The sequence below is a fragment of the Mercenaria mercenaria genome, unplaced genomic scaffold (genome assembly GCF_021730395.1).
Source record: "Mercenaria mercenaria strain notata unplaced genomic scaffold, MADL_Memer_1 contig_690, whole genome shotgun sequence".
Taxonomy (NCBI): Eukaryota; Metazoa; Mollusca; class Bivalvia; order Venerida; family Veneridae; genus Mercenaria; species Mercenaria mercenaria.
Genome location: NW_026463582.1, coordinates 45,475 through 71,489, shown reverse-complemented (window position 1 = coordinate 71,489; position 26,015 = coordinate 45,475). Strand labels below are relative to the sequence as shown.

At 34.8% G+C, this 26,015-nt stretch overlaps 1 protein-coding gene across 1 annotated transcript in view; it reads left to right on the top strand.

Annotated features, from left to right (window-relative positions):
* Positions 1-806: 806 nt before the first annotated feature.
* LOC128554729 (uncharacterized) overlaps positions 807-26,015 on the top strand; it is a gene marked incomplete at its 5' end in the record, with an annotated part of 40,444 nt that continues 15,235 nt past the window's right edge. Inside the window, 8 exons of the mRNA XM_053536042.1 lie at positions 807-842; positions 1,527-1,571; positions 15,362-15,473; positions 16,710-16,834; positions 17,541-17,772; positions 18,512-18,643; positions 19,404-19,766; positions 21,204-21,313. Of these exons, the coding sequence (XP_053392017.1) occupies positions 807-842; positions 1,527-1,571; positions 15,362-15,473; positions 16,710-16,834; positions 17,541-17,772; positions 18,512-18,643; positions 19,404-19,766; positions 21,204-21,313 (1,155 nt within the window). The remainder of the gene's footprint in view (positions 843-1,526; positions 1,572-15,361; positions 15,474-16,709; positions 16,835-17,540; positions 17,773-18,511; positions 18,644-19,403; positions 19,767-21,203; positions 21,314-26,015) is intronic.

Below are 26,015 nucleotides of genomic sequence, written 5' to 3'. Positions count from 1 at the left end.
TATTGCCTTTGTTAACTTAAGTTTATCCGCCGAGTTGGAGAAAAGTTTACCCACCCCGAAGCTTGCCGAGGGAAGATAAACTTTTCGGAGACGAGGCGGATATATTTAAGTTAAAAAAAGGCAGTGGCCTAATACTCTATTTATCCTGCAGTTAATTAAATATGGGTAGAATATTTATTTGTTTAAAACATGTTTCAATACAAAAAGATCGCACACAGATTTTTACTAATTTGTAAATTCCTACGCCCATGCTTGATTCAGCCACACACGAGTCCTTACAATAAAACATTATTCCTGAACTCTACATTGCCTTCTCTTATTATAAATCAAAGGTGCTAATAGGGCATTCGTGTACAAATCAAGGAAAGGGATTCTGACTCGAAAACAATGCAGCCGAGAACCACGCTTGAGGTGAATTCAAATGCACGCAGTCTCCGTTACCGCAGTCTCTACCTTAAATACTCCATTTCCTGCACGACAATGTGAAGTAAATGAAATTGTTTCCACTGTGAATGGTTCAGATCTGATAATTCTAATAATTTCAAGAAATGAATGCTTAAATATGATTATACGTCTACATTTCAAACTAAAATATGTAAACGCAACAATACACAGTCACGAAATAATGCTCGTTGGTCCGCCAGTACGCCCGTCCATCATGTCGTCTTACCCGCTGAAAAAATTTTCATCAAAACTGCTGCAATAATCTTTGTCTGATTTACTTTTTATCTTAATTAAAATATCAGTACATATTTTTTTCCTTTATCCGTTTGATAATTGACGAATTGTTTATATTTTTGTTTCAGTTCTACATTACTAACGGTTCGATATCTGATGAAGATGTAAGTATTGTAATGATATTGAAATATGCAGTCTCCGTGTTGTTATATTTGGGTAGCACACTGGGGGAAAAGCAAGATATTCTACAGAACAATTCTAGAATTGTTATGTGATATTTATATTTGTCTAAAACATTTTAACATTAGGCAATTATATTTTTATGCTTTTGCAGTAATCATTGCCTTTATCAAAGTGAAAACTAAATCAGATTTATTTTCTATGCTCATCTGCGTTAACTGTAAAAATATGCAGATGTCTTTTACAAAACAATGAGAACATTAAATTGTTGTACAATTTATCTGGGGGCACATGTAGCCGAGTGGTTATGTTCGCTGACTCTAATCACTTACCCATAACCGATGTGGGTTCGAGCCTCAGTCGGGGCGTTGAATTATTCATGTGTAAGGAAGCCATCCAGCTGGCTTACGTAAGATCGGTGGTTCTACCCAGGTTCCTGCTCGTGATGAAATAATGCACGGAGGGCACCAGGGGTCTTCCTCCACCATTAAAGCTGGAAAGTCGCCATATGAAATATGGTTGTGTCGGTGTCACGTTAAACCCAATAAAAACACAACATTTTTTTCTGATTTACTTAAATGTATAAAAGCATACCACTATTTACGTTTCCTAAATTTGTTTGATTTAACTTAAATTGCATGAAGTATTCAGTCAATTGATTATTTCAGATCTACATTTATCATGGCCATCATGGATTGTCATTTGATGAAGATGTAAGTATAGTGAAGTGCTGACAAGTACTGAGATTGGAATACTTATATACTCTTTATTTCCCCATTTGCTGAGATTTTTAACATACAAATAAAGTGAGCAACAATAACACAAAAAATGCGTAGCATTCAAATTGAAAAACTTTTAACATATTTACAATAGTGTACATGAAACAAACATTATGTAAGTTTCAGAAAAGTATGCAACATATAATACAAGACTTTAGTATAAACATGAAAAAGCGGAGAAGTACAAATATCAGGTTGCAATACACAACAACATACATTTAATATTATTCAACACCGCCTGGAAAAAGTAGATAAAATAGATATACTAGGGATAATGGTAACATTTATTTTTAATCCCCTTGTCAAAAGTTAATGCAAGAGGTATCAAGGAATTGCGATTTTTTAGTAATTAATATATATAGTATTCACAGGTTCAAATAATATTATAAATAAATTTCATGTACAAAAAGTTTTATGATACATATTTAAAATCACGCGTTTCATCTATATATTGATCAAACTAGTATACTTATACGTACACATACATATACACATATCAATATATGTTAATACATATCAATATATGTTAAGACTTCAAGTAATGCAAGCAGAAATTTGTCGTCATGTTAAACCTAATCACTTGAGTGATTCATCAAATTAGTATGCGCTATATATAATCAACCATTCCTTATTGTTAGAAATCTTGCCGAAACGAAAAATCAAGATCACTTTAAGGAAGGGCCTAGGAATTGATTACAAGTACAGTTAAACTATTAAGAATAAGCAGATAACTTATAAGCGCTTTGCACAGAACCATTTAACTTATATGTTAAGTTCATATTGGCCTTGACTTGCTAGCCTCTGAACCTAGTACTGTCAATATATCCGGGTCTATCAGGCAGCGCAGAAAATGTTCTGAATTATCATAGCACAGATATTGTGTACCCAAAATTTTCAAGTACTGTGACAAGGAATGATTTTCTGATTTCATGAAAACAAATGCATTCCGAAATCATGTGTCTATTGATATCAGTGACACGCGATCTGCATACTTGACAGATAGCTTCGCTGTGTAAACCACCATCTGTAAGGAGCCTAACGACATTGAGGACGTGACGTATGAGTGATTTGGTATTTGCCAGTACGTACAACTTGGACGGGGTACATGCAAGATGAACAGATTTGAACCTATCAAACTCAGGGTCTGAATTTATTCTGTCTTCCCAATGTATATCATAGTATGAGTTTACACTGCTTGCGACAATGGATTTCCATGCCCATTTGGATGGGAAGATGGACGTTTGGATATATTCCTTTAGATAACTAAATAAGCCGTACTTTGCTAATATTCTGTAAATATCAGGAATGAAACTTACTGATTTTTAGCCCCTTTCAACATGAAATAGTTAAAACGTAGGTCAAATATTTGCTTGTTTAATCATTCATTTGGCATCATGCATAGCTTTTGTAAGAAACAAAGTTTTCTTTTGTCTACGAGTGATTCAAAGGGCCGCCATCCTAAGAGAGGAAGGGCCATATCGGTACGTGTCCTTGTGGGCAGTTTTTGGATGGATTTAGCTGCTAATCTCAGGAATCGCTCAAGTAATAGCATATCTTTCTGGGTTGTGTTGTGCTATAGTTCGCAACCATACAGTGCAACCGGGATTGTAACCTTTTCGACTAAGCTAGCTAGAACTAAAGGGTTGACATCTCCAGTGATAGATTCAATCGACAGGACGGAGAAAAGAGATGATTTGGCTTTTCTACAACGTGCGTTGATAGCACTTGAGCTGCGGAAAGATTTATGAAGTTCTATACCTACATGTTTAGTGCTACAACAAGAATCTATACTGGACGACCCAAAGGTCATGGAATATGGTGATGATTGTAAGTCCTCAAAGACAGCAAGCTTAGATTTCGCGTCGTTAAACTGGTACCTCCAGAGTGAGGCATAATATCTGACTATTGAGGCACTTGAGTTGAGTGACGTCATGTTGGGGCAGATTAAGGTGAGGTCATCAGCAAGGGTAGGGTTGCCGCATGCCAGTTGCCCAATCACACACCCGTTATTACTTTGCTGCAGCTGGATAAGCTATTCGTTTATGTACAATAGGTAGAGCCAAGTGGACAGGACCCCACCCTGTCTTACCCCTTGCAGGACAGGGAAGCTTTCGGATGTAATGCCATTAACAAGGACACAGCTTTTCATTTGTGAATAGCTTGCGTGTATTGTTCTCACAAACTGCTTGCTTACTCCGAAGTCTAACAACTTGACTAAGGAACAGGGCAAACACCTTGTTAGAATGTTCTATACAATGTGTTATGGTTTCTTGAAGATTAAAAGAAAGAGTTATAGAACCTTGTTGTTCCTGGTACGCATTCTGTTGTAAACTTGGGAATTGTTTGCCATTGCATTCTACCTAATATTTTAGTCTCGTATGAGCAACTCCTTCCAACAATTTGTAAATCACTGGCAGCAGAGTAATGGGACGATAACTGTTTGTAGTTGTCTTGGGCTTACCATCTTTCAGAACAGGGATGATAACACCTAATTTACACTGGTTAGGGACATACGAATATCTGAGTATTAAATCAAACAAATACTTGAGATATTCTAGCAACTTTTGACCACCATTTATGAGATGTTCATGCACGATGCCATCAAAATCTGGTGCTTTCCGCCGTTTAAGGTACTTCACGCGTTCTGATAGTTCTTGTATACCACTTTCTTTGTTAAGATTATCACAAGAATGATTGACATTTTCTTTTAAGAAATTTAAAACACGCGTATTGATACTCTGAAAATGTGGGTAATTAAAGCTCTCGCTTTCGATAGGCGTAAATACCTTAGAATAATGGTCTTTGAATGCATTTGAAATCTCATTTGGATCTCTGAAAACACCGTTTTTCGTAGAGATTTCAGTTATTAAGCCTGTTCTGCGATTTTTCTTTTTATTGACCAATTGCCAAAATAAGCGCATGTCACATTCCGCGGCATTGTTGAGTACGTCATAATATTTTGACTCGCATTTAGAAATGGAAGCCTTTTGCACATTTCTCAAACTACGTTTAGCGTCCTTGTATGGCCTAAATAGGTTATTAGTAGGACTGCGCGGTCTGCCAGCAGAAAACCATTGCCTCCGTTTAGCTCTCTGTATTGAATGATCTTTACATCATTTGTCCAATAAGGTTTTGAGTGGCTGTTAAAATGGGATGACGGCAATGTTTCAGCTGCAGCGGTTTTAATGGAAGATACTATGTGACAGTACAAAGAATCAATGACTACTGGTGGGGAGGTAGTTTTGTCTAATGCGTTGGTACCAAAATTTCTTAACAGCATAGACATTTTATGCTGGTACGCGGAGATTTGATCCGATGTACATTTTTTCGGCGAACGCCGTCTAAATTCGTTTTCGTTACCTATGCCACGTGACTTCAGTTTGCAAATCAAACTACTTGATAACGCATTAGAGATAATTTATCAAAATGGAAGATTTATGCAACACTGCCTGATCCTTGCGTGTATCAGTGCTATACACTGGGCACGTTAAAGAACCCGGCTGTCTATTCGAAACGAGCAAGGCTAAGTTAGCCGGACAAGCTTGTATCTGATTTCTGATCTCTCTGTCGTGGGGGCTTTGTCTCACTCTGTCCCTCTGGTCAGATCGCTCTGTGTCTGTACTAGTAGAGGATGAATTATGCGCCCAATGTGGCTGCATTTGAACTATGTAAAGCGCCTTTGAACGTGAAATTGATTATGAAAAGGGCGCTATATAAATCTGGTATAATAATAATAATAATAATAATAATAATAATTGGACGAGAGTGTCAGTTTCTTTCACTCTGTTGATTGTGCTACGCTGAGTGAAATGTAGACAAAGCGTTTATCCTAAACGATGCTGTTTACAGTTTTAAAGCTAACTTTGGCTCAGTATATTTAGCAAGAATATTGATATATCTCAAAATGATAAGTAAGTTTAATAAATATGATAAAAACCTGTTCAAATACCAACATATATCAAATTAAAGAAAGAGCTGAATACGGTCTGCATATCATATTAATAAGGGTGTGATAAGAGTCTTTTATGTAGAGAAGAGCTTTTAAAAGATTTTCCTTGTTACAATTGTCGTCTGTATATGAAAAGGTTTCTTGCTTTTGTGACTTATTCAGATTGCATATTAAAATGAGTACTTGTTTGCTTTGATATATTTGTTATATAAGTTATTTAACTGATTTATTATATATGAATATTTTTCTTTAGTATGGTATGCAAATAATGAACTATATAATGACTGAATCTCATACAGTTTATCTATGTGATATGACTACGGTCAAATTTTGCTTATAAAACAGAAATATTGAAATAATTACAATTGTATGTTTTGCTTGACCTTCACTTTTTTATAGGTGTGACGTCATTGTCCAAAGATTCATGAATAGCGAATATGCATTTGTTAAAGCGGGATCAGTTGACCTATTTTCGAAATAAATAAAAATAATAAATAAAAAAATCCTTTAATTGATTTTTTCAACTTTCTTCAGCTGGGACATTTGATCCCTTTCAGGGGCGTCTAGAGCTAAAACTAAAAATGCCTTTATACAGCGTCTCATGAACAGCTTGGTGGATCTTTTTCATACTTGGTCTGGGGCATCATTATAAGGTCCTCTTCCAAATTTATTTATATAGGAACTTGGGCCCTATTAGGGACCACCATAGCTGAAAGTAGATATGCCCTTCTTCGCATTAACCACTAAATGTAATGGATTTTTATCAAACTTGATGTGTAACAATATCGTAAGGTCTCCTGCTATTTTGTTACAAATGGGGATAGGGACCAATTTAGCTAAAAATATAAACACGTTTAATGACCTCTTCTCATGAACTGCTTCATGAATCTTCATCAAACTACTGCTGTAATTGTTCGTCTTAGGATAAACGAAACAAAATTGCAACCCTACGAAACCTTTGCGAAAAATTAAAAGAAAACCATTTAAATTGTTAAAGTGCGGTGTTTAGTTTTGCAATTTGAAAAATGTTAGATGAAAGATGAATGTTAGATGAAAAATTCATAAACTTCTTTCCTTATTACAATTCGCCGACCATCATTTTTAAAGATATTTCTTGTTTCCATTGTATACTGGGGTTCGTAACAGAGGTATACGCATCTACAGGGAATGCAAAACCAGACAAAAGTGGGAGATGGTCAGAGACAAGACATAATTCATCATCAAAAATGATGTTTGAGTGCAAAATGTCTTGCTGATGATTACTTACGATAACGCAGTTTAGTATTTTTTTTGCAAGGTCTAAAAGTATATGTGCAACCCGATGTGATTGCAGGAGTTACTTCATTTTCTGCCAAAAACTGTGTAAAAGCTATTTGTCGGTTATTTAAGTACTCGGTTTTCAGGTCAATGTTGAAATCGCCAGACAGAATCACTAGACCTGCCTGGTTATAACGAAAATATAAGCTTTGTAAGACATCAATGCAATCTGTAAATTCTTCAAAATCGTAATTTGCTGGGGGCATATACACAGCAAAAAGAAATACCGATAAAGCATTTTTCCTTAATATTTCAATACCTGTAATACGATCGTGATAGATGCCATCAATAAGCTTAATTGTAAATGCTAACGCTATCCTGTAAAGGATAGCAGCACCCCCTTTACCACAGCAATACACTTCGTTATCATACTCAGTACATGTTATACAGGAGAGATAGTCTGAATGCAATGTATTCATAAAGTCTTTGTGACGTGGTTTTAATTTATGCTCTGTAACTACAGCTATATCTACGTCATATTTATCTAGCAGCGTACTTAAACTACCTGCAGAGGACATAATTCCTCTCACATTCCAAGTTAAAATGTTACATTTGTTTTCACTTAAATCATTCATTTTGTCCACTAATATAAAAAAACACACTACAAAATGGGTGATATTAGTCATCATAATATTTTTCTGTGCTAGATCGACCATTTTTGTTTTCTCTCCATCTGTTTTCAGCTACCCATTTCTTGCAGTACATCTTTCCTGCCCATTGATTTGTCTTCCATCATATAACACTGGTTTTTATACACAGTTATTTTAGCTGCTAAAGCGCCATTTTTGGTAATGATAAGTTTTGATGAGCAGGTTTTATATTATAATAGTCAAGAAAATCTGCCAAACCTGCACTATTGGAACGTCTGTCTTTACCACTTGCATAATACCGCTGTGTGCGCCGTGTTTTAACGCTTTCGAAGACAGGTTCTTCTGCACAATCATTATAATTCGACTGCTCTGCACGACGGTTGTCGGTCTGCCTTCTGGTACCAATACTTTCAAAGACAGCTTCAGTATCAGTCTGATTTTGATAGTCGGGGGTTATTGTCTTATCATCAGCACTAGTGTCATTTTTACTATCTAACCACCATGCCGTTGGTGAGACATCCCAAGGGTTGGTATTATTTGATCCTTGGTGCTTTTTATTTCTGCTAAATTCTGGTGAGGGGCTGCTGTGTCTGTCAGTTATTACCGTTTTAATGTTTTTTATTCCATCGGTCTTGCTGGCTTTCAAGGTTTCATCATGTACGGTTTCGTTCGACAGAGCACTAATGTCATTACTTGTGTTATTTTTCATATGTAATCTGTTTTGCATTTTATTTTGTATTTGTGTTTTGTTAGGTTTGAAACTTACATCAGTATTTGTTTCATTTTGGACAGGGGCCTCAGTTTGATACCCCGATTTCATATTTTCCGAGGGCGGGCGATCTCTATTTTTCAAGATCGATGACGTTGTATTTTCGATGTTAGAGCTGGCTACAATTTGAGTATCCATATCAAGCGTCTTTACCATCGGAATTCGATGTTTCTTTGATAATTTCCTTTAAGTGGGATATTTCTTTCTTCATGCTATTTATCTTAATTTCATTGTTGCGATTCGTTGTTTTAAGGATGGAAACACGTTCCGTGTCTTGTGCTCTGCGTTTTTTTAAGATCTCTAATGTTAACAATAAGTTCTCCTATTTGTGCTTTCATTTGTGCAATTACCACCATGACAGATTTTGGCAAGCATTCTGTGGAAATATCTTCACATGGTTCTGATTTAATGCTCCTCGGCTCTTTTGTAAAAAGAGCACTTATTAATTTAGGATCGCCATTATTAATATATTCCTGCAAAGCAAAACAGTCACTAGCGTTTCTCTTGGCGCAATTTTCGAGTTTCGTAGTGCGACGGGACACAAGAACACCCAGGGGGCATGAATCATATTGCCTCGCTCTGTGCAACAAAGTATTCCGATACATTGAGATATTGCCATCGTCTACTTTAGTCAGTTGCATAAGTTTTCAACGTACAGATCTTTTGGAAGATTATATAGGGAATTATCAAGTTGTATGAAGAATTGTTGGTTAGATACAGGCTGACTATTTTCAATTAATATGCTATCTTCGTCTTGAGCGGTAATGAATTCGTCGTGATTTAAGGTTAAATCGTAAGTTGATGCTGCACCTATGTTTTCGTAGCTAGGTTGTAGAAAAGATATTTGATCTGAGTCTGCGGTATATGCAGCTAACTGAATTTGCCCATTGCAGTTGGTGTACACTGGAACAGGTGTGAGTGGAGCTAGATCAGGCTGCCAGTGACATTTTTCGCCAGATGACGGCATCTCATAGGCAATGAATTAGGTTTTGACCTCCGTATTATCATTTAAGATTACAGGCTCGAATTCTACGCCATCGGCTGGTTCCATTTTTCAATACTTAAATGATCTAGCTTTTTTACCTTAAATCCAATCAAACGATGTCAAATGTCAAATGGTCATAGATATACCTTGTGCATTCGGGTGTAAATGTACTTTTAATATTGAACTTATCCAAATAAAGCGGTGCTATAACTTACTGAATACATGTTTTATACATAAAAGACACTAACCAATCGCAACTGGTTTAATTTCTTACAATATATACCTATTTCTGTGGCGAGTGATGTTTGTGTACTTTTAATAATGGAAAGGTCCATATTTTAGGTAGTGTTATTCTGTTTGATATACAGTGGTTCTTGCTAAATAAGGCAAACTAAACCATGTTGACTTCCCTATTCGGTAGACGAGTATATAAATTGACCCATCAAACTACGTGCATACTTTAAATTTGCTGCCAACATGGTGATAACGTCTAAAAATACTGTCGCGTCTCCTTCTATTGTATCAATGTTTACAAAATAAAGCGTTGTAACGGTTTAAAAAGTACATCAAAAGAACTGCAATAAAATCGAATATTCCCGTAATTCTGGAAACTATAAACTGGCAAACCATTATATTTCATGTACTTATATGAAGCAGTTGCGGAATTTTGCCTTTCGGTGATAAATTATTTTAAAAATTACAATTCACAATGTGTGGGTTAGTCGCTTTAAGGTATCTGTTGACTTCAAACTTCAGATGTAGGTAGATGATGATAAGATGATGTGCTGAGTGCATGAACCAGGGTAGTAGGTCAAAGGTAAAATTACAGTAAGGTCAAATAAGCCAATTATATTTTGTGTCCAGAGAATACATGTAACTTACTAAATATTAAAGGCATCGAATTGAAGCTTTGAATATAGGCAGAGGGTGATGAGATGATGTGCAGACGGCAGAATCTACATTGCACCCCATTCGTATTTCCGATCTATTTCCACGCCCCCGCTAAAAATCGTTTATTTTCTTTACGTTTTTGTGTCAAAAACTCTACATTACATTACCCCTCTCTCAACCGCTCACCGCCATTGCTTGCCCCATAACCCAATTGTTTTCAGGTAGTTTCTTGTTCCTTTCCATTCCGTATTCTGTCACCACAGACCCTGCTTCCATCCACCCCCTGACACCCTCCCCACAAGTTACCAAAGATTGAAGAATATGTTGTTCATTTAGTTTCTAGCCTTTACACCTCCCCACACAAAACAAAACTTTAAATTTTGCGTTATCTTTAAATTTTGCTTTCACTTCCTCTGAAATAATCCACTGCCTAATGGAGCTCTTGTTTCATCTTGAAATATTATCAGTTCATATACACTATAACATTGTCTACTCGACCCCTCTTACAGTTGGCAGCCAACTGATGTATCACTTGGTATACGCCATTAACATGCATGACATATGCATATGATTTTGCGACTTTCATGTCTGATTGTTTGTGCTAGAGCGTCGACACTCTTCTGTACTTTGAAACATTATAACTACGTCAGAACATTGTGCACTTGACTACACCTACAGGTTTCATCCAAATGAAAAGAAAGTCAATATATATCATCAACATAAACTTAACATGTGCATTTATAAGGACTTTTATGTATTATTTTTACTTGAGTTACGGTCCTATTTTGAACATTTAACTGTTTACTTGATCTTTTATTGTATGAAGCATTTGCAGTGTAAACATCATTCTGTTCATTCAGGTTTTTGTTGTTTATACTGTGGTCCTCGTTTCTGCATTTTAAATGAACACACTTAATAGACTGATATTAAGTTGCGTATGTCCAATAAGCTGTAGGCCTACCCTCTTACTCGTTATTTTGCACACACACACACACACACACACACACACACACACACACACACATATATATCCAAAATGTACTGTTGTTGAACAATATGGATAATATAGCGGGGAAAAAGATTGAAGTAAATGCCTTTTTTGATATTACATGGTTTATTTCAGTAAAAATATAAGTTAAAAATCTCAACCGGTTTCACCATTAATATGGATCTTCAGGAGAATGTTTATGACGTCGTCGTCAGGCAACGACGTTACCAATAATGACGTCGCTTATGTAAATGATGAATATTGTTTAATTGTCGTTAGCATCATTGAAAAAATATAAAATATGAAATAATGCATAAATTCCGTCCTTGTAGATTCTGCAAATATTTATACAAGTAGTAATAATTATTTCGCATTCAGAGACGGTTTAAATAGATTGATGAAATATGTTTCTTTCATCTTCCGAAGGTATTATTATTTTCTTTCGGCTTGTAAATTGGGAATATGTTGAATATCGGTATACAGTTTTTTGCACAGCTTGCTATATGTCTGCTTACTGGAAGTATTGCCGCGTCTGCTTGTCTTATATGTTGATTATGTAATGTTACTCTGTTTCTTAGATTGATGGTTTCTCCTATATAATCTTCTTTACAACCAGAGCAGCGTATTACATATATCACATTCTTGATTTCGCAGGTTGCTGAAAATTTATTTTGAAATATTTACCGTTTCTAAACGTATATGTGTTCCCTTCTAGGAGACGAGGGCATAATCCACAGTTTCCTCTGCCACATTTCGTAATTCTGTATTTTTGTTTTTCGTCATCAAATTTAGCGCGTGTTAATAATTTCTTAAGATTAGCTGGTTGTCTTTTACTCTTTATTAAATTGTGTTTGTCTAAAGATTTTCTCATTTTCTCATCCGCTTTTAATATTGGTATATTATTTTTGATGATACTAAAAAAATCCCAAATTTTTGGGATTGTGTGTCGATACGAATGGAATTGTTGGAGAGTTATCTTTTTCTTTTACTTGTCTTAATTCACTTTTCAAAATTCTTAGCGCCATTTTAATGCCATTTTCAACAAGTGGCAAATGGTAACTGCGGGCTAAAAGATATCTTCTTAGATCTGAAAGTCGATAATCACGTCGGTATGTATTTGAAACTATGGCACATATCCTTCTTGCAAGACAAAACGGAATATTTTCTTTTGTGTGTTTCGGGTGACAAGAATTAAATAAGAGGTATTGTTTGCTGTCTGTTGGTTTATAGTAAACATCTGTTTCTAAGTAAGTGCCTGATTTTATTACAAGAACATCAAAGAAGGGTAATTCAGTGTTACTTTTCTCCATCGTAAATTTCAGATTTTCATTGAGACTGTTCAACAGTTTTTTCTAGAATTTCTAGGTCTTTAATAGAACGTGTCCACAAAAAGCGTTTCCAGTGAAATTTGAAATAGTCTTTGAATTCCTCACCAAATGTAGAAGAAACGTCATTATATAATTTGTTTTCAAGATAACCAATACCTAGTGTAGCATAGACTGGTGCAAATTTTGTCCCCATGGCCGTACCTTTTATTTGCCTATAATATTTTCCGTTAAAGTAGAATGTATTATTTATAAGTATTAACTTTGCTGCTTCCGTGATGAATTCCTTATCAAAACGTTTAGGTATTTCTTCTGGATATAGATTTAACCAGTACTGTAATGCCTCCAGTCCTAACACATGCGGTATATTAGAATACATAGATTCAACATCGAAAGACACTAGAATTGTTCTTGCTGTAATCCTTTCTGGAAGAGAGTTTAGAAAGTCTGTACTATCGCGTAAATAGCTAGGAACATATTTTGTAAATGGCTTCAGTAAAATATCTAAAACATTACTGAGTCTGTGTGTTTGGCACGTTGGACCAGCAACAATTGGTCTTAATTTCAAGTCTGTAACATTTGTGACTTCAACATATTCTTTTGTGGCTTTTTTACATAACTCACTTATTTGTTTGCTTTTATGGACCTTTGATAGACAATAAAAATTACTTGCCTTTACTTCAAAGTTTTGGAGATAATCTATTTCCTTATCTGTAAGGCAGTATTGAAACTCAACGATCAGTTTGTTGTATTTCATTCTGTCAGATTTTGAAGGCTCACCTTTAAGTTTCTCATAATATGCCGGATCATCAAGTATTGTTATAACCATTTGTTTATAATGTTCTTTGTCCATTATTACAGAAGCACCTTCTTTATCAGCCTCCTTTATTATAATGGTGTCATCATGTATTAAATTCTTAAGAGCATTCCTCTCAAGTTTTGATATATTAGATTTAGTATTTTGTTGATTACCTGATCTGGGAAATTTATCAAGACTTTCTACATATTGATCTAAAGAGACATTTCTTCCTTTTGGGGGGATAAATTCGCTTTTGTTCCTTACAATTGATTCATCATCATCCTCTTAGCCTTCAAAAAACTCTGCTAAACGTGATCTTGTAGTAAATTCCTGTATGTCTGTTTCTAATTCTTCCGTATTTCGTTTCTCTGGTGTCGGTGTGAACTTTAAACCTTTCTTTAAAAGTTTATATTCAGATTCGTTTAACTTTCTTAATGATATGTAAATTACCTGACTATCCACAGCCTTTGGTTCCTCATTAACAATTACCCTGTTCTGTTCTGGTAGGCCGGCCTGTGAAAAAATTACTATTGCGTGTATCTTCTCGAGGAGTGTAACGACTTTCGAATCTTGTTGAATGATTTGTATATCGACCATTATTCTGTGAATTCTGCCTGTAATTGTTAAAGCCAAGGTAAGGATAATTCCTGGCATTTCTAGAATTGATTTGCGGTCTATCTTGGTTGCCATTATTGTTAATTTTTTGCGTAAACTGGCGACCAATATGTGTTGTGTTTTTACCTGTTCGGGACGTAAGATCTTTGTTGTATTGTTGTCTAGCTCCCTCTGAAGTTTGGGTTCTAACTACAGATGCGTATGTTGGCCTGTTGTTATATCGGTTACGTGGTGCTCTTTCAGCTGACCTGTTGCTAGTATTGTCAAATGCTCTGCTAACAGGCCTGCGATTTTCATTCAGTAATGGCTGGTGTTCAGATACTAGCTTGTCAGTTTTGATAAATGGGTTTTTGTGTTCGTATTCAATCTTAAGTGAATTTTCATACCTTTTAAGCCATGTTTCATTTCTGTCCTGCCATCTTTCAGAAGATATCTCTTCTTCACGACTACATTCGTCCTTCCAAAGTTTCTCAAGAATTAATTTTCTGCCTCCACTCGTCTTCTGACTAAATAATGCACTCATTTCTTCATCAAGTTGTTTCACCCATTCTGCATGACTTTGTGATCTTAGTTCTAATAGTTCTATTTCTGTACGGTAGTTATCAAGGACTTGTTTTTCCCTCTTTCTGCGTTGGTCATCAGGTTCTCCACAGATTTCATTCATTTGTAATTTCTGAGGTAAAATTATTGGTGTGCTGCTTTTCCAACTTTCATACACTTTCTGTTGGTTTACATTAAGCAGTTGCTGCCAAAATTCTTGTTTTCTTCTTACAAGATTCGTATTCCAAATATTACTGAAAAAATATTTAATTTTCAATGCTTCTTGTTCAAGTGTAACTTGATTTGGTTCCATCAGAAGCGGTTGCTGCTTACGTGTCTCATCAACTAACTGATTAATGGCGTTCAGTGTTTTTGTTAATGCTTCTGATTTAGTGTTTGACGATTGGGCTGCTGGTAGTTCTGTTCGTACGTTTTCCGTCATAAATTTCAATACTTTTGTCAATGTCTGTGATATCTTACCTAGAACTTCAGTAATGTCCTCTATACTTCTTGTCATATGTTGTTCAAACTGGTTACTGTTTTCCTCATCCGTTCCTGAGAGTTCTACGCTCATTATGCTATCCTCGGCGTTCGTTATTTGTTTCTTAGAAGGGAACACAAGATCCATATTAATGGTGAAACCGGTTGAGATTTTTAACTTATATTTTTACTGAATTAAACCATGTAATATCAAAAAAGGCATTTTCTTCAATCTTTTTTCCCGATATATTTATATATTCATATATGGTCAATTTACCTTAATCTACTGCAGAATATTATATTATATAATTTGTCAATATTAAATATTTAAAGTTTTGCAAGTGGACATATCATCGCAATTAAGCATTGTCGCTTTATATCAAATGTGATAAAAATCAATTAGATAGATGCATATCTGAACTTTTAAAGAGATGTTCTAATTTTGCTAAACAATGAAATAAAGTTCTGTTTATCAGGGCCCATGGCAAAAAAGGAGAACATGCCAACCTCCATCTGGAATATTAAGTACAGAAATAAAGGAAACTGTGTTGCAAAACGAATGGTTTAAAAAACCAAAGGAATCCGTCGGTGAATATACAGTCCGCCTGCTGAGAAATGATTTGTCGTATCTCATTTTTGTTTCAAAATTGAGATACTGATGCAGCTGAAGCAGATCTGAAATGCCTTATGTCCTGGCACATCCCTTACTTACCTAAAACATCAAAATGTCGTATATCCATATAATAACCACCTTTATCGAAACAGTATGTGTTATCTCAATCAGCCAATCAAGTACCCGAATGTTGTCACAATTAGCCAGTCAAGTAACAAAATGTTGTCACCTGATACAAATTGCTACATCTGAAGTGTCGTACGTCCAAAACTTGGGTTCTGCATTAAAAAATTAAATGTCGTAAGTCCAAATCATACTGAACACTTTCTATGAGAAATTGTCGTCCCTACAAGCAGTTAAATCAAACTTTTGTCTGAAAACAAACGCGGAAGAGAAATTAAAAGGGCAGACGTTGCCTATAATATACACAAAGTTAGCAGCTTTGGAGTTTTCAAAAAGATTTTATAACAAAAATGTTTTAGAAAGTTGAAACCTTAACTTCGATTTTCTCGACAAGTGAAAAAGTGGTAGTTACGACAAATCGTTTTTCAGCAGGCAAGTTGCAATTGTAGGAAAAGTAAAAAGCCAAGTTTGGAAAATCTGATACACAGGAAATTGCAAAAAGAATAAGTAAAACAGCTGACATCCTATTATATTCCAAATTATTGCTGATTTGTTTTTAAATGCTGATATAAAGTTATCCAATTTGATAACTAGCATATATATGATATTTTCTTCGCTGTTTTTGTTAATAAATTTCAGTTCAGTATAATGTTTATAACGGTATTACACATACTGCATGTCCTATCTGGGAGCATAAAAAGTACTCATCTAACTTAAAGTGGGATTATGCGCATTTTTCAAGTAAAAATCCAGCTCAAATAGATGTGTGGGTAAAAAGGGTGAAGGAAATTATAGCCTTTAACCTTTTAACCCAATATACCAAACTCTTCCTGTAACCAGTATAAAATAATAAGTTTCCAAATATGACTCTCTTATTTTGATTGGGGCAGACTTTGTTAGAAAAGTCAAACTGCACGCAGGAGTTACTTCCCTTTGACTTCAAAATCACAAAATTACACAAAGTGCAGAAAAATGCACATAATGCCACTTCAATATCAGTTTGTCTGGTTTCGTACGCTTGCCTATTTAATAACTGTTGCAAATATTAGCACTTTGATGCTTTTCACTCACTACATTCATAATTACAGGTAATGTAGAGTCTATCACGGACTCATACGAAAAACATCATCTCAAACCTATTGCCGAAGAGGACCATTATGACTTTATCAACGAAGACGAAATGGAGCCATCACCCTTTTCAAACAAGGAACTGGTGCATAGAATATATATAATTGTTGCTACTAAATACATAAAAATATACTAGAATAGGCTTACAACTCTTACAATCGATTATGCACTATCCATCCTTGTTTACCATTTTACAATTCACTGTCCGCTTCCGTAAAGTTAACAATAAGAAACAGTATCATACTTGTATTTACTTTCGTTTAATCTGTTTAAATGCTGATGATGTACACGACGCTGATAATATTCGATTAAACACATTCATTAATATTCACCAGTTCTGCATGTCCATTTTCTCCCTGTTGACAGTGACTCAGATTGGTATCAGTCAAGAAAATATCTAAACACGATTCTGTTTGAAGCAGACAATGCTACCAAACATAATCGTTAGACTGAATCTGTTCATAACATACAGTAAGAAATGACTGATATGCGTCATCAATACAAAGAGGATATGCGCATATTTTGGGCGATAATAATTGAAGTCATATAAACAGCATAATAAAAGGTTTAAATGCAGGTTCTTTCATAATTATATGGTATTTATCCTTGACAATTTTGACTCCGTAATTCTAGATTGGACTTTGAAAAAGTCAAATATTGAAATACTTATGCAACATAAATATCATCTTATTTACCTGCCATTGCAAGTGAATAATATTATTCATTTCATCATCTTTACTCCGATTTACCGTAGGCTGAATACATATGAAGAATTGTTTTGATTTTCTCAGAAGAAACGTGACCCCAGTCGTATATTGCCGGCACCACCTGAACATTCAGACGGTGATGAAGAAAACAAGTTACGAGTTCCGTGTGGAAGCAAATCAGAGACTGAACATTTTATATCGAAGGAGGAAGAAAGGAGCCAATGTTTGGAATACAGTGAAATGGTGAACATCTTCAAACCACTAATTGTGCAAACACTGAATGTAGAAGACATCCTACCGTCCTTGTTATTCCTAGGTCTGCTTTAATGATTTGATTTTCTTGCAATGCTTTAGACTGGGTATCAGCTGCATATTTTAGAGACTTGATTGATTGAAAGTTACTTGAGATAAGAAAGAAGATAAACATATTTTGTACAAATGTTTTACATCATTTTTGTTAATTTTGTGCATGCGCAACCTGCTATATAGTTTATAACTATATAGAGAAATCACAAACTGGTAGAGTCTGGAATCGGCAAGGTTTCACAAGTCGATTAATTGCCACAAAAGTAGCCCTATCTTCGGTTAATCGGGATAAAAATTGATAATAAATAAGTTGTAGTAATGTCTTGTAAATACCATATATATGTCATCGAATATATAATTATATACTCAATTACTGACAAACTATATGAAACACATGATAATTTTCTGATTTTACTACTTTTTACAATGAAAATCGATAAACTGTCCCGATTATAACAATCTATATTTTGAAGCCATAATTCACTAATTCTGCTATAACGATATTGGGTAAGACAACATGAAAATGTCTTTATTGCCGCGATGGTCCAGGGTTTGATTCTTGACGTGGTCATTTTGTCTTGATTTGGAATTTTTAAAACAGTTTAGAAACAAAAACTCATATTTCAATGTTCATAACATGGCCAAACTTCAATTTGAAAGAAATATAATTTTAGTCAAATCCGGAGGTCTGTGTTATTAATATAAAGCATTACAGGATTTGTTCTGTTATCTCCGTTACTGTTTTACAGACAATCATGACGATATATATGAAATGAGAAATCATTCACCAAAAAAGTCTGTTGAAAGCCTCTTAGATGAATTAAAGAGAAGCGAAGAACTCGGGAAATGGCAGAAATTCTTAGATGCTCTCAGCGCCAATGGTAAGCATTTCTTGTTCAACTTCGCTTTAAAAAAAATCAAATGATTAGACATTTCATACTCAATTTTAGCCTACAATGTGTCTGAAAATTAAAATATTGCTTACCTCATTAATATCTGAGTCTGTTTATTTCGATCTATACTGATTGTTCAGCATGACATTAGTGTTGTAGTAGAGTACTGTTTAACTTTTCAGCTTGTATATTTCGGCTTGGGTGGTTCCAATACTCCCACTTAAATAGCTTTGTGTATTGTTTAATCACGCCTTGGATATGGTGATTGCTTTTTGATTTTGTCTTTTGGCAGTTTCTGTGATATACAGACTCCATAACCACAAATCCACACTCTTTAAATTCCAGTTTGTTTAGGTCTGCTCATTGTTTCTTGTTTAGAGTAAAGCCATTTTTATCTGGATACCACAGGCCGCTTTTCAATTGCAAACTGTGCATCCTTGAAGTTCCATGTGCACCGCCGTATGAATACATCTGCGGGTGTCTCTAAATTACATTCTAGTACTTATTACATGTGTAAATGTTGATTTCTTCTTCCCTCGGGGCTAGAGGGCGTAAACAGTAGCTTGCATTTCAGCTACCGTCCACGAACAGGCTCAGTCAAACCGAGCCTGCAAAATTTTCGTGTTTTTTTTCCGTCTTAGGCGACCTCTGGGTTTCTACCTCTTTGTTTCAATAATATAACAAACCTTTGCCTACTAATGCAGCACCTCTCCCCAATTAGTTGTTAACAAGTCTTTTAATATTGTAGGATACACGTACATTGTTGATAACATTAGAGGCTACAAGTTTATCAGTCCTGAGTATCAGAGAGAATACATCAGAAAGATCAAACCAAAAATTGGCAAAATGATAAAGACATGCGAACTTCTACCATACGTTAAGGCTAAAGGTCTTATAAGAAACACTGAAAATGAAAATATCCAACGAGAGTTCGCAAACCACGGTGATTTTGCAGCAGCACTAGAACTGCTGGATATAATACACAAAAAACACCGCAACTGGTATATGTTATTTATCGAAGCTCTTCAAGAAGCTAACATGAACGATGTCGCAGTGTGTCTACAAATACCTGCATTGTACAAAAACAAAAGCTCAGAGATTACAGATACTTGTAAGTTTCATTGTTTATTTTCAACAAAAAGGAAAGAAATATATGCATTTAAATGGAAATGCTTGCTCTTTTCCTTTACGAATACTGAGTCGCGTTTGCCAGTCGCCTCATTGATACTATTACTATTCTAAATTACCTTGAAATTCAGTTTGTTAATTGTGAATGCATCTTGAAAAAAAAGGGTATTTATGTAACCTGATATGCTTCAAATCAAAGAATACAAATCTGACGTGTAGATGACTATAAGGAAGGACCTGTTGCTGTGGCTATTTTACGGGAGTTATGGCCATTTGATAGTTTTTCTATATAGAATATAGAGAAAAATTTTATATGTCAAACTGCTCAAACACTACTGAAACGCTATGCCTGAATGTTTCAGAGATGAAGAACCTTGATGTTAAGATGAACATGCATAATGGACTTTTATTGTGGTTATTTTGTTTTAGAATTATGGCCCTTTCTTAATTTCACAAAATAGGCCTTAGTGAAGAAATTTGGTGTGGCGTTTATACTGGGGTGTACAGTAGCGCATGTACATGCTGACAATATATATATATATATATATTGAATTTCGTACGTGTACATATTGACAATATGAAAACAATTTATTTTATTGTATTGGCAAACAGAATGGGATGTACATGTAATGCCTGGCAATATAATTTGGTATATATGGTTGTTACACATATATATGTATTAACAATCTGAAAAGGTACCGGATTGTTTGGCAAATAGGGACGGTGTGTTTATACTGGGGGATGTGGTAGTACATGTATATTCTATCAATGCACATAAAAGTAAGATAAAGAAAAATCTGTTTCGAAAAGCGAATGAGCATATACTGTGTTTATTAGGAAAAGGGGCTTTAAAGGCACTGACCCCCAGGTTTTGAGTAAAAATAATCTTTCTTTAAAATTAAAGTTTGGTCATATTATTAACATTAGATTATGGATTTTTGTTTCTAATCTATCTTAAAAATACAAAATGCAGAAAAAAAGATGCCCGCGTCAGGAATCGAACCAAAATCGCCTTGTCAATGAAAAATTTGTCTGCCGTCGTTACCAATACCGCTATAGATATTTATTATCAAGGTAGTTTACCTTGAGTAAAGCGTTACAAACGCTTTTCGATTTTCGTTGTAAGAATAGTACAAACAATTTATTCTAATGTGTTTCCATAACATATAGGCTGTCAGTGATTAAATCCCTTCAATTCAATATATTATATAGGAATAAGCGTACTTTACACCTCTAAGACTTTTGTAAAGCATTAAAAACAAAATGTTTAATATACTTTGTATTAAAAAAATTTTTTTTTTTAAAAGTATTACCATTTATGCTTTTACAATAATGCAGTTTTTTTTCAACCATTATTTTAAATATTTAGCACTTTAGTGTGAAGTAAAACAGCAGCGTTTTTCTTTTATTATGATTGCAGATAGTTTACAGCCAAACACCGACTCCGACTTAAATGAGAGCATACCGGTTATTGACGAAGAAGAGCGTCACAACAAAAACAAAATGAATCCTACACATTTTTCGAAAAAGGTAGTGAACATTTGATATTATATATTACTTATCTACCATTTTACCTTAAGCCTGTCAGATAATAGAACTATTCCTTACCACTCCAAAAGACCGATTATACAACTTATTTCTGATACTGGTCGCGGACTTCATATTACTTGCCCCACATCGATATGGATTCGAGCTTCACTCGGGGCGTTGAATTCTTCATTTGAAGAAAACATCTAGCTAGCATACGGAAGGTCAGTGGTTCTACCCGCGCGTGATGAAATAATACACGTAAAGGCACCTGTCATCACCGTTTATTTTACAATCATTCTACCATACGTATATTCTTATAAATATGAAGGCAACAACATTTTCACTGCATTGAATTTTTTTCAATAGTCTAGCTATTCTACTTGCCCTGTTTTGCATGCAAGTACGCATGGCTATCATTAAAAGGCACATAGCTTTGAAACATATTTTTTCTTATTCTATGTCAATTACCAACCTCTCTGGGTCAGATCCCATAACTCTGACATGTACTTTGATCAAATTATACCCACTTTTGGACTTAGAAAATCCTTGTTAAAGTTTTACATGCAAGTTACAATCTTTAAGACTAATGCAGATATTGAATTGAAACTTCACATGTGTCTTTGGGGTTATAAAACTAGTTGAAAGCAGTCCTATAACTCTGACCTGCATTTTGGCTAAATTATGCCCCTTTTTGTACTTTTTGAAAATCCTAGTTAAAGTTTTGAATGTCAGACTGTCAGTACATACAGCTGTTACTATCAGGCATATAGATTTGAAACTTATTTTTTCTTTTTCTAGATCAATTACCAACTTCACTTGGTCAAGTCCCTTAACTCTGACATGTATTTTGGACAAGTTATGCCCCCTTTAAGACTAAGAAAATCCTGGTTAAAAGTTTACATGTACGTTACTATCTCTAAAGTTAATGCAGATATTAAATTGAAACTTCACATGTGTCTTTGGTGTTATGAAACTAGTTGATAGCATCAAGTTCCATAACTCTGACCTGCATTATGCCCACTTTTGGACTTAAAAAATTCTGGTTAAAGTTTTGCGTGCTAGTACATACATCTATCTGTATGCAAAGGCATATAGATTTGAAACCTATTCTTTTCTTTTCTAGATCAGTTACCAACTTCACTATGTCAAGTCCCATAACTTGTATTTTGGGCAAATTATGCCCCAGTTTGGACTTAGAAATTCCTGGTTTAAGTTTTGCGTGCAAGTTACTGTCTGCAGAACAAATGCATATATTCATTAAGACTTCACATTTGCCTTCTTGTTTTCAAAACTAGTTGATTGCATCATGTTCCATAACTCTAACATGCATTTTGGTCAAAACATGTCCCCATGTGAACTTGAAACTTCTGGTTAGAGTTTTGTATGCAAGTAACTTTCTCCAAAATTAATGTAGGTACTGCACTCAAACTCTATAAATATTTTAACATCAAGGGTAATATTTTCCTGCTTCCGGGTCAATAATTCGAATAGTCAAGCATTGGCTGTCTTACGGACAGCTCTAGCTTTGTTATTGGAAGATAGTGTTTGTTAATACGATGTAATTATTGCATTAACAGCTGTAAGGTATGTTTTTCGTGAAGATTGCGCTGCCTAATGAATTGCGGCCACAGCGCTTTCCTCTGTCTAATGTTTAGCCAGTAATTTTGTAAAGTCTGTTTTTCTTTTGAATTGTACAACATTTATACACGACAATAGTTTGGTTTTGCTCTCCAATTGCAGATGTATACCATGTCGATATTTTTGAGCCGTTTTTAAGGTTAAGAAGTAGGTCTTGAGAAACAAAAATCAAACAACACCAAATCATAGAAAGAAAGAGTTGTTTGACATGAAAATTGAACAGCATGTAAAACATGTATATTACTTTACGAAACAAGTGTCAGTATTTTGATATAAACATTGAATTCCAGAAAATGACTGCCTATAGGGGCTCCACTTCCGGACAGTCAAACGCCTTTAAAAACTCACCATTTTCAGAGAACTGTTTCACATGTTCGTTCTGATGCATTTGCAATAGCGTGCGCATGGTGAAATTTCACATAACAAGGTGGAACACGGTTTTCAGCAATTGTTTATCTTTATTTCTTTACAAATGGCATTCATTTTCAAAGGGAGACAACCTTTTTTCGACGGTTACTTAAAATAATCGGAAAAAGTCGTCTCTCTTTGAAAATGAAAGCCATTTGTGTTTAAAATAATCGAAAAAAGTTGTCTCCCTTTAAAAATGAATGCCATTTGTACTTAAAGTATTCCAAAAAAGTTGTCTCTTTTTGAAAATGAATACCTTTTATAAAGAAATAAAGATAAACAATTGCTGAAAACTGTGTTCCACCTTGTTATGCAAAATTTCACCACGCGCATGCTATTGCAAATGCATCAAAACGAACATGTGTAACTGTTCTTTGAAAGTAGTGAGTTTTTAAAGGCGTTTAATGTCCGGAAGTGGATCCCCTTTAGGCAGTCCTTTTCCGGAATTCAATGTTTATATCAGTATACTGACACTTGTTTCGTAAAGTAATATACGTGTTTTACATGCTGTTCAATTTTCATGTCAATCAACTGTTTCTTTCTATGATTTGTTGTTGTTTGATTTTTGTTTCTCAAGGCCTACTCCTTAGCCTTTAAAACGAAATTAGGTCTTATTCCTTTTAAAAATGCAAATAATTTGCCCTTACAATAGGTATTTTTCATTACATAAATGCAATAACAATATATTTGTTTAAACGACATATACAATTCTTTACAAAGTAGTTACACTTAAATACTGCCAAGACCAAGATAATTCTGGAGGTCAATCGATAAAAATATGTTGGAATTTTATCTTTTATTACGCTGTGCTCATTTGGGACACTGTTTTCCAAGTGTATCCAATTTTATTTTGTTATCACAGCAGGCAACGTCATTTATGATGCGTGGCGGCGTTGTAAAACGTCTCCATGTACATTCTAATATTGCTGTTATATTTCGATGCTATTTTCTATTTCGGCACGCCATTTTATGTTGTGTGAAAGGTGATCTCAGCTTTTTAATTGAATATTTCATTTTTAATTGTTTCAATACTCTAACTTTCATAGCTTTTGATCTTGTTAATTCACCCTTTTGGTATGACAACTGATTTTTATTTTTTCTGTTGACAGTGATATGCAGGCTCTGTAACTTCAGATCTCCTCTCTTACCTTTAGTTTGATTAGTTCTGCCAATTGTTTTACCGTTTCGGAAAAGCCCATTAATTCAACTGGGGACTAAACGTCTCTTTCAATGTTGATACTTTATGTGTCATTGAAGGTCCAAAGTACAACTTGTAACATGTACAGATGTTGAGTTTTGCACAACCCTAGGCTAGGGGCGCGAACGTCAGTATGCATTTCTACTACCGTCCATGAACTGACCCTGCAACAACATTTTCATTACTTTAATGTTTTGCGACTTATGGAATTCCACTTTTATATTTTTTTTCAAAGAAGCTCTGTCGTTTATATAGCACATAATTTTATATCAGTAGTCTAATCTAATATAGAAAAGATGTGATCTGAGTTTGGGTTTATGCATGAAAATGACGACAATCAAATAATAACCTGAGATTAAGCTGTCGGGAATAACTTTCATTTACAAAGCCCTGTGTTATGTGTACAATGTAGGAATTAAGAATGACGTGAGTTATTCTGTATAAACCGATTCAAACTCTCCTTACTATGCTATTTTGCAACTGACTGACCTTTTATATGTGGTGCTTCATTATATTGTCCACCCTCGTTGTTTGTATGTTTTATTTTGTCTTTGCACTCTGTAATTTTTTGGTCGGGCTAAAATGAAAGTAAATTTACAGGAAGATGGATGAAAGACTCTTACACTTAGCATTTACTTCATAATTATTGTTTCAAATAAGTTCAAGATGAAGGAAAATGACGCAACTTCAGAACACTAATGGAACGGAGCTGTATAGGGGATGTTGACAATATAAAAGCAAGGACAAGAGTCAAACAGGTGCAGTCACATTTAAAGAACGCAGCCGCCCATACAGCACTTCACATAAGAATATGTGTACGTGCAACTGTGTACACGAATACAGTAACCTGTACACAGTAACACAGACGAACGCATTATTAACAAAAAAGTACAAAAATATATATGAAGAACGAACAAAGTAGGGCTCTGCCTTAGAAAAGTCAGAACAAAAACATCACTGGGAATTTTAAACTAGTTTACTGGCACCGCACCTACCTCCTTTAAGCTCTATCAAATTTCTGTATGACACGACACTTTAAATAAATTGCTCCCTTCCAGTTGAATCCCTTACACATGAAACAGTATCCCCATAAAACACAACATGCTCATATAATGATACAAGAATCAAAATCCATGGAAACATAAAATATGTACTGAAAGACGTTGCAAAAACCGGAGCACCAGGGGGAACAACTTTCGAAAATATTTGCCCTGACGTGCATAAAATAACGCTTGTATTGACATCTGTTTTGTTTTCACCTTGTGTCCATCAAATTCTGTAAAGTCGCCAGATGACCTTTCATTGTGTCGATGTGGTTTCACACAAAACAAAACTGAAAACAAACGTCTAAAGACGTGAAATTCTGGAGTAAAATATTTTTATGACGCAATTTTTGCCTTACTTTTCATATGTTGTTACATTTTGTTGCCATTATAACAATAATTGTCTGGGTTGTCT